At 38.2% G+C, this 14,874-nt stretch overlaps 1 protein-coding gene across 2 annotated transcripts; it reads left to right on the top strand.

The window, feature by feature from the left end:
* Positions 1–4,287: 4,287 nt before the first annotated feature.
* LOC114662504 (protein sprouty homolog 3) lies at positions 4,288–14,544 on the top strand. 2 transcript variants are annotated; one of them, XM_051934356.1, is made up of 2 exons: positions 4,288–4,963; positions 10,282–14,544. In XM_051934356.1, exon 2 carries the CDS (start codon positions 10,357–10,359, stop codon positions 11,221–11,223), a length of 867 nt encoding a protein of 288 aa, XP_051790316.1. In that variant the 5' UTR covers positions 4,288–4,963; positions 10,282–10,356; the 3' UTR covers positions 11,224–14,544. The 2 variants fall into 2 exon arrangements, with proteins under 2 accessions (XP_051790316.1, XP_028671830.1); XM_028815997.2 differs by having other exon boundaries at positions 4,289–5,040.
* Positions 14,545–14,874: the final 330 nt, after the last annotated feature.

The raw sequence follows: 14,874 nt of genomic DNA, 5'->3' as shown, positions 1-14,874 counted from the left end.
TTTTGTGGATCTTTTGGTAGGTGAAGCTCATTTTTCATTTTTTTCTTTCATTTTATTCATTCGTTCATTTTGTAAATCGACTCGATCCATTTGACTGTGTAGTACGCCAACATGTTCCAACAATAATCACAGTGTAAATGGACGTTCCATAGCCTCACTGTATTTTTTTTTGGCATCTGCACAAACGTCAGTAATTCTAAATAAATAAATGTAAAGGCATTTAAAAACATCACTACTGTAAAAAATAAATTGAATGTATAAATAATATATTCTATTAATTTCTGGTTATGATGTGTTCCAGATATCTTTTTCAGTCTTACAGTGTACAGTGTAAATGTGAAATCTGACGTCCAAAATTAATCATCTATTTCTGGTTGTTATTGGGACGGTCATCTTCTAGCTCTTTGTTTCTTTAATACTATGCCCTTTCTGTAATTGTCTCCATTGTTCATATTTTTATGGTTCTTCAGTGTCTTCCGTGTTAACAGGTGCTTCCTTGGCAATCTAAATTGATGACATAATGTACAACAGGCAGTAGAATCAGGTCAGCAAAAAGGAACAAGAATGTAGAGTTTTCTATTAGTAGTCAATGCCTGATGTGTACATGTAGGGAAGCCTCAATACAGTCTGGTTTACCTAAGAGGGACTGTTTCTACGTAAAGAAATAAATTGTCAGAAAACACTCCACACATAGCTACAGATTCTCTGAGGCTTTGATTAAGTATATGAAAGTCACTAACTACATACAGTATGTACTCATAAAAAAGCATAATTTTTAAAGGCTGTGAACAGTTGTGGGAGCCAGATAAAAGTATTTTTAATCCACATAGTTCTATTCAGACAATAAACACAACCAAATTTAGACTTAATATCATTGTTCTTTCTCACTCTCTCTTTTCTCTCTCCTTCTCTCCTCCTGTGAGTGTCACCTGCTGCCTCTCTACTCTGACTCAGTGTGGTGATGGGCTCCTTTTAAGCTGGACCTGAGAGTTCTTTGAGAGGCACGTTGTGGCTTGTTGGAAGCACTTTGGGGTCATCTGGATGACCTACCCCAGCAATGCCCTATAATGTTACTCATGGACCCCTACATCACTGTACTTCCACACTCCAATCTCCATGCAGCCCTGCGGGTGTCCACACTTGAACAATTGGTGAGGAACACTGTCACCTGTTGATGTGGGGGATGAACTGCTCCCTGCTTCCGGCTCTCCTCAGTCCATTAGTGCTTCTGGTATCCCAGCCAGGATGGGAATTATAGGGCGTGTAGAAAGCCAGGCCCCGGGCACAGACAGACAGACAACGTATGTCCAAAACACACACGTTTTTATTAAACTAACCTCCTGCACACAACTCAGTGCTCCAAAACAGTACTCAGTCCTTCTCTTCTCGACTCTCCTCTACTCCTTTCTTCCCAAGCTTTGTCCTCCTCCTCCCGACTCTGGCTCAGGAATGGAGTGAGACAGCCTCCTTTATAGTGCACCTGGAAGTGCTCCAAGTGTCCCTTGATTAACATCCGGCAGCACTTCCAAGTATGGGAGAAATGCTTCACCGGAACCCTGCTCCTTTTCTGGCAGCACTTCCGTGTGTGGCGGAAATGCTGCATGTCCAGACTCTGGAGCTGTCCAGGTGCCCCCTGGCGGTGGCCACGGACCCCCACCGGGTTGAGCTTCTAAGCTCCAATTCCATAGCCCTGATGTAAACCAAGGGGGCTGCCCTCTCGTGTCAGGAGGTACTCCTGGCAGTATGCCCATTCCCCCGGTCTTCCCTTGGAAAGGGTGTCCCGTCTGGGCAGAATCCCCAGCCGTCCATCACAGGCATCTTAGCCAGTAATGTCTGTAACAGGGCCATTCTTTCATTATGGCTTCCCAGCCAGGTAAGAAGTCCTCCTCCATCCTGGCCGGGATTCCCGTCCATCATCCTGGGCACTTCCAAGGCTTATTAAGAAAAGAATAAACTGTATATTAAAACTATGTTTGAGGTAGCATCTTAACATCAGATGTATGTATCTAAAAGTCCAGCAATTTGTAAATGGCACAATTAGGCATTTAAAATACAGCATGCCCAAACAATCTGTTTTAAAAGATTAATAAAAGTGTCCAATATATCTTCCCTTTCAGAAAATGGATTTATTAACATGAACGCATAAGGCAAAAGCCAGCTTTAGTACACTTTCACAGTTCAGGCCAGACTGCTTGAATTTAAATTATGACACACAAACGCAGGCAGGCATCAGTCCAAGAATAGTCCAGTCATGGGCATGGGCATAAAATGAGTAAATTCATTGAAAACTTCAAGTCATATTTTTCCTTATATATACATTACCCGTCAAATGTTTGGACACACACAGTAATGTTCATAGTTTTGACAAAAAAGTAACCTTTTTTAATCAAGATAATATTAAATTAATGTAAAAATACAGCCAAGACATTACTAGTGTTTCTAATGTCTATTACTGCTTGAAATTACTTATTTTTAATTTATTATTCCCATATGACTGCAGAACTCCATTTTCAGAAGCCATTCCTTCAGTGTCCTAATGGTTTACTACCTTAAATTATCCATAATTGGTCATGTGAAAATTCTAGTTGGTTATTAGAGAAAGTTTGTCATGCTGAAACCTCTTATTCAGTTCACTCGGGTTTCAAGGTACTAACATTCCTAAAGTTTAGTTCTGGGCTTAAAAATGGCCAAAATGAAACAGTGTTCCTAAAAAACATGTGAAATATGGAGATAACCAGGATAGAAAAAGAAGAGGAAGGCCCACATGTACAACTGCATGAGAGGATAAGAACATCCGAGTCTGTAGGTAGAAAAATAACTGCCTAACAGGTCCCCAGTTGGCTTCTTCCTTAAAAACATGTCAAATGTCAGTGTAATCTACAATAGAGGAATGATGAGTCCAGAATGCTAGACCATAATATTCTTTTCCAGTCATCTTCCATCCAACGTCCATCCAACGTCTGTGTTCATTTGCTTATTATAACCTTATTTTCCAATTTAAATGATGGCTTTTTCTTTGAAACTTTGCCTCTAAGTGTCCTTTTAGTGAAATGGAAGGTAAACCTTTGAGCAAAAACCAGGAGCTCCGTGTAAAAAACAAAAAACAAAAAATACAAAGTGAAAGAAAACTGAAGCCAATCTGGGAGATAATAATCAACCTGTCATTTTGATTACGCATGTGTCCTGACCTCAAAGGCCACATCCCTAACAGGTGGACCTAACAATGAAAAAACACTTGTGGCCACTTGTAGGACCCCAAATCCTACCAGATCAGGACACTAAGGGCAGCAGTCTAGAGTGTTTTTTTTTTTCTGTTGCAGATGACACTGATATTATACAAATACTGTTTACTGTATCGTCACACATACATGCCTGGAGACCACTTTCCTAGATCATGTGACATGAGCACTTCCACCCCGGGATGATACTAACATCGTCTTCTCCTTCTTTCTTCGCAGTGCCCAGTAAGACTACCTAACCCCACGTGGCTCCACCCCTTTTGGTCCCTGCCCTATAAAACTGGTACACTCCAGGAAACAGCATCTGATGTTTGACTGACATGCATGAAGGACAGAGCTCCTTCCCTACCCGAGGACCCCTACAGGACTGTTTTTTGCTTCAGTCTCTTTGACCACTGTCTATTTTGTTTCAGTTATTAAGAGGCCAAAAAATTTACTATTTTTGTGTGTGGTGTTTCATTGTATTCAGCAAATGCATTTTTACATCCCACTAGCCTAATTTGTCACATTATTGGGCATGTTCTACCTGTCACAAATACTAGTGTTTGAGTGGCCAGATGAAATGACTCCTTGTGGACCCTTTCCCTTCCTCGAATAACATCTAGCAATGAGGCACTGAAGTGGAGCTCTCCAGCTACTTGAGAACTATCCCCGTTGAGATCCATTTTTGATCAGTACCGTTGGCTCTGCTTTAGTTGTGACATACGTCTGACGGAAGTAATTTTAAAGTCCTAAATACTGCAAACTTAATCTTCATTTATGATAACCTGTATATTAGTTACCTTTACCCATTGTTAAATGCAAGCTTAAAACATATTGTTCTACTGCATTACAAAGTTTGCTTCCCTTTTGACAACCACTATCCCCCCATTTTCCCCCTAATCTCTCTTATTATATCCTTGCTGACTCCCTCACTTGGTGGTTTGAACTGTTCAGTCTCTTTCTCTCTCTCTCTCTCCTTTTGCTTTCTCCATTCTGTTTCTTACTTTTCTTTTCTCCTTTCGCTTATCCCTCCCCTCACTTCTCTCTCTCTCTCTCTCTCTCTCTCTTCAGGCTGTGCTCTAGGGCCGGATGGAAAGCAGCCTCTGGGAGTGCAAATGGGCTATTCAGTTTCGGCTTGATGACGCCACTTAGCCATTAACTATCTCTAGCAAATTTATAACAGAAAGCCAGTTCCCACCTCCACACCATTCACATCCTACATCCCCTCCCGATCATTCACTTGCATACACACACACACACACACAGACACACACACACACACTCACTCACGCACGCACACACTCCCTCACACAACACACACGCACTCACATAAACACACATCCCACGCTCACTGCCAGACTTTAAGCAGACCTTTAACTATAAGAATATATACACACAGCCTGCTAATGCTCATCAGACAGCCTGCCTGAGAAAGAAAGACCTTCATTTTGGGTTTAATTTTATTGCAAAACATCAGAATAGATAGAGCAGCAACAGCTATTTCATTCAAGATTTCTGGAGCATTAGAATAAAAAAAATAATAATCTAAAGACAAAAAAAGGAAATTACTGGATCACCTCTGATTCTCTTTTCTTTCTTTTTTTTTTTTTTGTTGTTGTTGTTGCTTGGAACTACATTTTAAACTTTTTCATCTTTGGTTGTTTTTGCGATGCCCGCAGACGAACTGAGTTTTGCATTGATTGGACTGTCTGCAAGCTCTTAAGAAGACAAGATCATTCAAGGTTAACTTCTTTTTTTTTTTACTATTTATTTTGTGCCAAGTTATCTTCTGCCAGCATGGATCTCCACAGATACAGAGGTAAGTGACGGGCAAGGTTAGGGCAAAGAACTCAATGGTGCATTCGAGGAGTTTGAAAAGCTGCCGTAGATAGATAGATAGATAGATAGATAGATAGATAGATAGATAGATAGATAGATAGATAGATAGATAGATAGATAGATAGATAGATAGATAGATAGATAGATAGATAGATAGATAGATTTGGGAAATGTATCATTATTAATTGACTACCTGATCCAAAACACTTTATATAATGTTAATACGCAGACTACTATAAAGTAAAATTAGAATTGTTTGCTAGTGGGTATAACCAATACCAGTGATTCTTATAATCAAAACAGGTACAGTTATTAATATGTGTCAAAGCCTCCCAAATGCAGAACTTTTAAGCACTTTATTTTGTTCCTACCCTTTTGATTTTTCTTTTATAATGTTAACAATAAGGAAAGTTTTTCGCTCAGGTGTTAAAGTGCAGCTCTCACTGTGGGTCCAATGCACACATCCATCTATCACACATAGAAAATGCAAGCCATCTGAAGTCTTTCTAATAATGAGAAATGGTCATTTCGTTCTTACTTTGTGAGAGGCAGCTTTTTAAGCTTCCCTTCCCCCCTCCCCACCCATTTTTCCCTAATATACACACACACACACGCACACACACACACACACATTTTAAAAGGATTGAGGGACCCAGGAAACTCTGTGCCTGACATTTCCTGAGATGTCTGCTGTGTTCACTCGATTCCCACTTGGTCAATGTGACTTGCTCTTGGACTTTTTTTTTTTCTCCCTTGTCTGCAATATCTATTTCAGTCCATCCTGGGGGGATCGGATTCAGCACATCCGGAATCTCAAACAATTTATTGTCATTCAATCTCTTTTTTTTTTTTTTTTTTTTTTTTACAAGCAGGGCCTGGGAGTTACTCTCTGGGTCCCAGTGTCTGATAGTTTATTATCTCATTCATTGGCTAGATAAGGATGAATTCAGCAAATGTCATTGATATTCCTAGCACTCTGCACTTTACCACTTGTTCACACAGAGACTAAGAGCAAGCAGTTGTTTTTTTAATTATTAATCACTTGATACAATGATTCTTCTTTCTAAAAAGTGCCTTTATTATAAAATTATAAATATTACGGTCTGCAGCAAATTTTCATAGTGTACATTTAGCAATAAATAATTATAAAATTATAAATATTCTGGTCTGGATTACAACAATATTTCATACAGTGCATTAAGCAATAAATACAAAATATCATACAGAGTCTGAATTTCTTAAAAAGTTGACTTAAATTGTCCTAGAAGCCTACAAATGGTGTCAATAAGTTCTTTAAACTGTTCTTTTTTTCCCTTATGTTTAAGAGTTCATTTTTAACATTTTGTTATGTGGCGTAAAATTCTCAGACATATTAAATCTAATTGAACATTATGGAGGGCTGAAGCCCATCCTGGCAACATTAGGCATAAGGCAGAAGCCAACCCTGGTCGGGCTCACATGTGCAGAAACCCACACTTACATGGAGCCAATTTATAATCTCCAACACGTACCTTTTGTATTTCTAAATTCATCCAAATATTGAATATTGAAATCCTGCCCCTCTCTTTTTAATCGCAGTCACAAGGTCTTGTGAATATCTAGGGACCAGATACCCTATAACATCATTTGATCTTTCAGCACATTCTCAGAAGCTGCTGTGTTCAATACAGGATTGTGGGAAATGCCGCCTGTCCTGGAAACACTGAAAGAGTCAACTCTGTCTGGGATAACACCCTTATAAACCAGTGCAAATGTCACTAATCTTGCACATTTTGTGGATTTGGAAGGAAACCAAAGTGATTGAGAAAAAAAAAAAAAGATTTCAAGCTCTTCAAAAACAACAAGCTGTGGCTTAAATCCATGTTCATAGAGCAGTGAAGCAAAATGTTATTGATATAACATATAAATTATAAAGAAGTTTGTATGCAGCATTAATGATGTAATCATTAGCAGAGCGAGAACGTAAGATGAATCCCCAGCCTAGTAAAAACTATGACAAATCTGCTTTTCTCCTTGAGTTGGTGTGGGTTTTCTCCAAGTTATCTGGCTTTCTTCCCTACCCTAAAGAATTGCAAGTGAAGCTGATTCCAATATTAAATTGGCCCTGTAGGAGGGAGTGGGGTTGTGCCTACCAATGGACTTATAATGCCTTCTGCCTCATCTTGCAGGAAAAGACTCTGCTACCCTATGACAATGAAATGGAAAAATTGGGCTAAGGAAAGTGGATATAAGTATATACACTGGCCAGCAGAAATAATGCCGGAAAATGTTAATGATGACGGACAAAAATGTAGAAGATAACTGCTGTGTAATGATTTTACAGCCAATGAATATGTGCCATCTTCCAGCTACCCTGAAGCAGAAAATGGAGGGATTATGGCATGGAAGTTTCATTTTGAAATTTCAGAGTATGCTTATATTAGAATCAAAGAAATCTACTGTTTCAGTTTGAACCTGTAGAAATCGAATCTTTCTTAGAGTAAATCTTTTTATTCATTTAACAAGATGAACCAAAACATCTCAGTCTGTTTCCCACTGTCTAGGTATCATTTCCTTGAATAGTCATGGAGTGGGATGTACAGCATAGACAAAGAAGCCGCTCTTCTGAACATGAAGGTGGGTGGTCAATCCCCACCATTGCCTCACTACTGCACTATAACAGCCTGTAATACAACTTTATTATTAATTAAGTTACCTGGTTAAACAAGTGTACAAATAAACACATTTGATGAAAACATACTGTACTTTATTTTCTGATTCAACACTGCATCCCACCTAGGCTTGGCTCCTGCCATGAACCACTTGCTGCTGGGATAAGCTCCAGCACACTGTAATTATACATTGACTTTTAAATTGTATGAGGGAGTTATGTAAGGAACTTGAATCATAACACTTTTATGCTAATTTAACCATAGGTTTCGGATAGCATGTCTTCTCCCACGTGGTGTGCTTATAAATTCAGATTAATAAAAGACAAACAATTCAGTATAAGGCCAGAGGAGGAAAATTATCAACTGTGTTCTGTATATTACCAGAAGCTGCCAACAAGATTTGTTGTCTAATGTCCTAAAATGATTCACTGCCTGTTATCTGATACAGCAACTCCGGCATTTCTAGGAACTATTAATAACAGGTCTTTGTAATTTGTGGAATACAATAAATTCGTTATTATAAAACACTTTAAGTAAGAAACATTTTTACGAATGTCTTTTCTGTTTATATACTTGACCTGCTAGTTGAGGGCACTGCAGTCTGAGATAGTTCATTGTCCTCTATTCCCTCTCAAACAAATGAAAATAGTTTCAATGTATCTGCTTTTTAATTGGAATTGCATGGTTGCTCAGTAGTTCACGAGGCTGACCTTGTTTTCAGCTTATTCAAAGCCTGTGTGGAGACTGCATGCTTTCCCCTTGCTTGTGTTGGTTTTTCTCCAGGTCCCATGCCTTGCCTCCAAATTCCCAAACACATGTCTGTTAAGAGCTGATTTTAACTTTTGCAAGGGTACAGGTGAGTGTGGGAGTTTGCTCAGTGGTGAACTGGTAGCCATGTCTTTTTTCTCTTCTTGAAGACACAGTCTCTAGTTCTCCATAATTCTATAACGGACTAAGAGAAACATCTGATTTGGCCTATAATACGTATAACTGTAGTAAAACCTTTAAGTCCATAAGAAGAAGAAAACAATACAGATATACAAATGTTCCCAAAATGGAAAGATACAGTTGTGAAGTAATTTAGGTGGCTGTCTTACCATTGCAATGGTCCAGGTTTGGTTTCTGATCCACCTGTTATTTCCCATTCCCCCTATGTCTGTATGAATTTTCTCCATGTACCCCGGTTTACTCTCCCATTCCAAAGATCTGTAAGTTATGCTAATTTGTGACTATAAAAAAAGTCTACCTGTGCCCTGTAATCTATTAGCATCCTTCCGTGTGCCTGACATTACAGGGTAGGCTCCACATAAACCTGGAGTAGATGGATTTCCACAGTTCAAGCTCCCTCTGATTCAAGAGGCTATATTATTAAAACAGTCTGTTATGTATTTTCTCATAGCATATGGCTTTACTCCATTGTCTATCTTTATTCCATGGACTCCAATCAAATGCATTTATTTCTTTTATTTAACCAATCCTTGTCAGGTGGCTCTTGATGGTAATTTGAGGTCAACAAGATGGATGACACTGAATAGAAAAGTGTTTTAGGTTGTTGGGAGCACACACTGATTACTGATTGTATGAAGCAGAGCATCACACAGCAACTAGAAGGCTTCTAATCCAATGGTGTGATGACCGTTTATTCCAATATCGTGGATGCAGTTATTAGCATGAGGTAATGTGAGCATATCCATTACCATGTGTTATGTGAACAGACTGATAGCAATCAACCAGACCCTAGACACTGGGTTCAACTTACAGTACAGAGTGCTCTAATGAACCTATACCCTCAACTTTAATTTAATGTCCAAAATAACCACTTTGGATGTAGGACATCCCAACATCATTTCTATAGGTCACTGTAAAAACAATCCCCATTCTCTCTAAATTAACTACATCTAAAATATTTATTTTTGTTTGTACACAGTCTCTTGCAGTTATTAAAAAATAGTGTTAATGGTACATGCAAATATTTTAATTCTTAAATAATATATAAAATTGGGGATTTTTTAAAATCATTTCTGCAGTTTTTCTTGAGGAGTGGATGGGTCTTTTTAAATCTTACATACTGTACCTGCAATATTACTATCAATTATTAAAATGGCCATAATTGTAATTGTAGACTATACTGTCAACTGGACAGTTCCTTTCACCTATCACTTTATTAAACTGTATTCATGATGTGGAAATCTCTTGGTAGCACAATGGTTAGTGTTACCACCTAACATCTCTGGGGACCTGGGTTTAATTGATAAGCTTGGTCACTTTATGTGTTGTTTGCATGTTCTCCTGCATCCATGTGGGTTTTCAATAGGAAATGTGGTTTCCAAAAGACACGTGGGTTTGAGAAGCTACCAACTGTGAGTGAGAACTTGCAGCTTTTGAGATGGATGTGCATTCTTAGCAAAAGAATGGCTCCTGTCTCGGACCTGATGCTCTTGAATAGCCTTAAGTGCTCCAGAAATAGTGAAACTTCTTTTTTGACATCACAGCTTGTTTTATTTTGTATTGCACTATACATGTCTTGTGAAAAACTGTTTCAAATTATTTTTTGACATTTGTTTTTTCAGGATTCTCTGATGTACCCTGACAAATAGCACAAGCGTGACTAAGACAGTCGTGAGAACATCAGCAGCTGACTAAAGATGGAACCAGACCTGGCAGAGCTGCAGCCAGTGCAGGTTCTGTCAATTGACCAGATCCGCTCCATCAGGGTCAACAATGACTATGTTGACAGACCGTTCACCTCTACAGCCCATTCCAATCCAACCATTTCACAACAGCAGCAGTCACAAAAAATTGACTGGACACAGGAGAGGCCATTCAGCAACGATCTCCACAGGAGTCAAAGCCATCAACACCATCATCATGTCAGCCATCAGTCTCATCTCAGTCGTTCCAGCACTATTAGCTCTGTGTCTCGAAGTAGCACAGCATCTGACCAAAGACTGTTAACGGGTCTGACACCCTCCCATTCAGGCCAGGCCTTTATAAGAGCTCAGCCCAAAGGTGAACTCAAGCCAGAGGACCTTGTAAAGGGTGTAGTGACCAGTCCAAATCTTAGTCAACATCAATTGATCTGTGAGCACTGTGGGAAATGCAAATGTGAGGAATGTTGTGCCCCAAGAACACTTCCTTCCTGCTGGGTCTGTGACCAGAGGTGTCTCTGCTCCCTAGAAAGCATAGTGGAATATGGAACTTGTCTGTGCTGTGTGAAAGGCATCTTCTACCATTGTTCCAGTGATGATGAGGATAACTGCGCTGACCAGCCATGCTCATGTAGCCAGGGCCATGCCTGTTCCCGCTGGGCAGCAATGAGCGTTCTGTCAATCTTTCTTCCATGCCTCTGCTGCTACCTGCCAGCGAAAGGCTGCCTAACCGTCTGCCAGAGAAGCTACGACCATATGAAGAGGCCAGGGTGCCGGTGCAGCAATACCAACACAGTTTGCCGAAAGATCTCCTCCACCTCCACACCAACTCCTTTCCCGAAAAATCTTGAGAAGCCAGTATGACCTCTGTCTTTGATGCTAATCAAAGCAACACCATCCTGGAATATAAGTGAAATGCAACTGAAAAAAGAGATATGCAAGTCAATCATGAACAATTATCAGATTAACAATTATATAAAGTGTATGCATAGGCTTCTAATTTTTTGGTGTGGGTGTAAGAGTATTTTGCACAATATATCTAAGTGGAATAAAATAAAGCAAATATTTTCTTACTTCTAGCTTAATGAGTATGTCTACAAAGCACTTTTCTGTTCAACTGCAGTGTTGGTTGAAGGATAATAATTTTGGACCACTGTGCTGAATGAAGGATTCTGTTTCACTGCACGGGCTGAAAGCAGCAGAGTCTGTTGGTCAAACATAAATAGGTTTTCACTTTGCCTCTTAAAACAGTGAAGGAAGTTTACAAGCAAGACCCTAAAATGATGAGCAGGAACAGATGAGCAATCACGTGTAACTCTTATCAAACCATCTGGACTTTTGCTCCTATCATGTCCGCAAACAAAATACTGCTGAGGATCACCAAGATGAAGATTTCACTAAAGGAGCCATATCTGCAGAGATCCTGTAATACTTGAACTCACTTGCACATCTGGATCTTTCAGTGGGTATTAACATTCATCTTATATCAGACCTGTTGTAAGAAGACCCAGATCTGCCAGACGGTAACAGCAAGAAGTGAGTTTCCAGCAGTGCTCATGCTCCTGCTGTAATGAATGAATGACACGAACTCCAGGAAACAGGATCACACAGCATTCTCTGGAGACGGCCAGCAAAATTCAAACCACGAACCAAAGATGACCAGGAAAAACAAGCAGTGCATTATTCCTTTGCCTTCATTTTATTCAAGACGTTAAATTGTGGAATACTTTAAAGTCAGGGCATGAAAAACTTAATACTACTTCAACACACTGGAATCAAATAACTGTGACTGAATATTTAATATGTTAATCTCCTCTAGAAAGCTTTCTCTGGTACAGAGAATTTAAGGTAATGGTGTCAAAACAAAAAAATCACTAAAGTCAATTAGCAAAGAGCTAGAACTGAAACAAATACTGACATCCCTGAGAGAATCAAGCAAAACTGGCATGCCTTCTTTCAGATGCAATGTGGGGGCAAAATGAAGAAATCAAGTTGACTTAAAATGTAAGCTATCATAACAGATAATTAGATCAGTGCAGATGTAACTATAACATGCAAAGTATACTGTATAAATGTGCAAATTATTCTTCTTTGTTAGAATTAATTTTATATATTTTTGTATGTAAATATTATTAATGCTATTATTATTATTATTATTATTATTATAATTATTATTATTAACCTTGAGACTGCTCAAAATCTGACTGAAAATGAACAAGAATCCAGATAAAAATATTGAAAGATGGCATCAAGAGATCTTTTAGTAACCCTTTTTAAATTAAATATGCTTTTTTTTTTCTTTTATTTCATATCACTTTATAAGATAGTAACAGAGCGATAAGGATTTCTTTAGGTTTGCATTCTTCAAACATAGATTTTTTTTCCCCCCAAAACTATATATATGTATGTACACATGCGTGTATTTATACGTTTTGGAAGCCTATCCCTGGCAGTAGTGGGCACAATGCAGGAAGCGACTCCAATCACAGTCCACGCTCACTCACATTGTGCCAGTTTAGAGTTCCAACCCAGGTTTGTTTGGAACTGTCAGGCCACAGCACAAGCCATTGTGCCCTCCTATCTGCATCTAACTAGACCACCTATTACCGGTATATATATATACATAGAAACAATGCATTTTAGGAAGTTAACATAAATATACCTAGAAAGAGACAGGGAAAAGAAAGAGAGAGGGAAAGAGAGAGTGAGCAAGTGAATGACCTTGTGCAGTAATATCCACTTAAAAATAGTGTCATCATGTATGAGTGTAGCAATAGATAGTCACAGGAAACAGGTGAACATTGTAAGTGGACATATAGTCATAATATGTGCAAAAAGCAAATAAAGTGAATTAAGGGAAGAAGAGGCTAAGCATATAGCATTGTATTGTCAAAAGGGACAAGGGGAAACCCCTAAAGTGTGAAAAACTCTTTTTAGTTTTTTTTTTTTAACAGAATGCACCTCACATTTAGGAAAAGTTGAACTGGACAAAAGGTAATAACATGGTAATGCTTCCATCCGCAAGTTGTACAAGAAAGAGATCCCAACACATTCTAGAAACAAAAGAGTTTCAGACGTGGAAGGAAGCGGTGGGCCACATCCATACCATGGATTAAATTAGTGACATTACCAGGATGTCTCCTTTCTACTTCCATTCTTCAAGAATTCAAATTTACTGTACTTATGGCTACATTATGAATCTAGATATTTAGGGTATTACTCTGTGACTGTCCCTTTACTGTTAAACCCTCTTTACATCTGTTTCTATCTGGATGCTTGTTCCATTCGTGAAAGCACTAACTAGTTCTCAATAACAATCTGTTGAACACACATAACACAGTATTAAATTTAGTAACGCTTTATAGTGGGGACTACTTGCAAAAAGACTTCTTAAAACCAGTTACAACTTTAGTTATTATGCCCAAGAGGTTTTGTTAACTTTTTTTTTGTTTTGTACATAGATAGATAGATAGATAGATAGATAGATAGATAGATAGATAGATAGATAGATAGATAGATAGATAGATAGATAGATAGATAGATAGATAGATAGATAGATAGATAGATAGACAGATAGATACTTTATTAATCCCAATGGGAAATTCACAATAAAAATTCACATAGCAGCTAAGTGAGGGATAGCTGCACTATAGATAGTCCCTGTTCTAAAGCTTTACCATAAATTTTGATAAAGAGCAAAAGATCAACTCAGCTTTGTCATCACTAAGCAGAATGTGCTTCTTCATTCAGTGTTACTAATCAGGTCCTTGCAGTCTAAAGGTTTTTCCTATTGATGGTGCCATACAAGAAGGATTGGCTTATTGGTACTGTATATGCCATGTAAACAAACTGCCCAGTGCTTTTTGCAGGCTTTAGGTTAACCAGTATCATCTCCCAATATATAAGCAAATAATGCTTTGGTACACTTGGCATCAACTATATTGTACAATAAGTATATATAATATATATAAATAACTATATCGAATTTTACAGATATTTTTCTTTGCCATTATTACTTCAAATATATTTATTTAAAATGTTATATAAAAGTCTTTATTTAAAAAGAAGATTCCCTTTGTGATTTTAGTTTAATTTGTTACTGCAGAAGAAAATAAAAATCCCAAACTGATGCTGTCAGTGCAGCAGAGAATAACATCCTTAATAAAAACATTAATGTTTAAATCATTCCTCTTGAAGTATGGTGATATTTTCTTCAAATCATCCTTGTCACACACATTCTTAGTGAAGTTGCAACTTTCTGTTATGAATTAATGGATCTTTTTTTTCTGCCTCTTTGTTACAAAATTCTTATGAAAATTATAAATAGCTTAATAATATCTGTTTTGGGGCATTTCAGGTTGGGACTGTGAGTTTTGGGGACATTATTATATTGTTATTTTATTGTATTTTAAGTGTTGCAAAAATATACTGTAGTTACCATTTTTCAAACTTCTCCAGGCCTGGGGTAGACCTTGTGTATGCTGGAAATTTGCTAAGTAGATTTTCAGAACTTCA

Source organism: Erpetoichthys calabaricus, chromosome 12, assembly GCF_900747795.2.
Source record: "Erpetoichthys calabaricus chromosome 12, fErpCal1.3, whole genome shotgun sequence".
NCBI classification, from domain to species: Eukaryota; Metazoa; Chordata; class Cladistia; order Polypteriformes; family Polypteridae; genus Erpetoichthys; species Erpetoichthys calabaricus.
The sequence above is the reverse complement of the archived record's forward strand: the minus strand, read 5'-3'. Positions and strand labels throughout refer to the sequence as shown.

What these genes read in the sequence shown, in the direction of transcription:
- LOC114662504 (XM_051934356.1), top strand. Translation starts at nt 10,357, where the DNA reads ATGGAACCAGACCTGGCAGAGCTGCAGCCAGTGCAGGTTCTGTCAATT.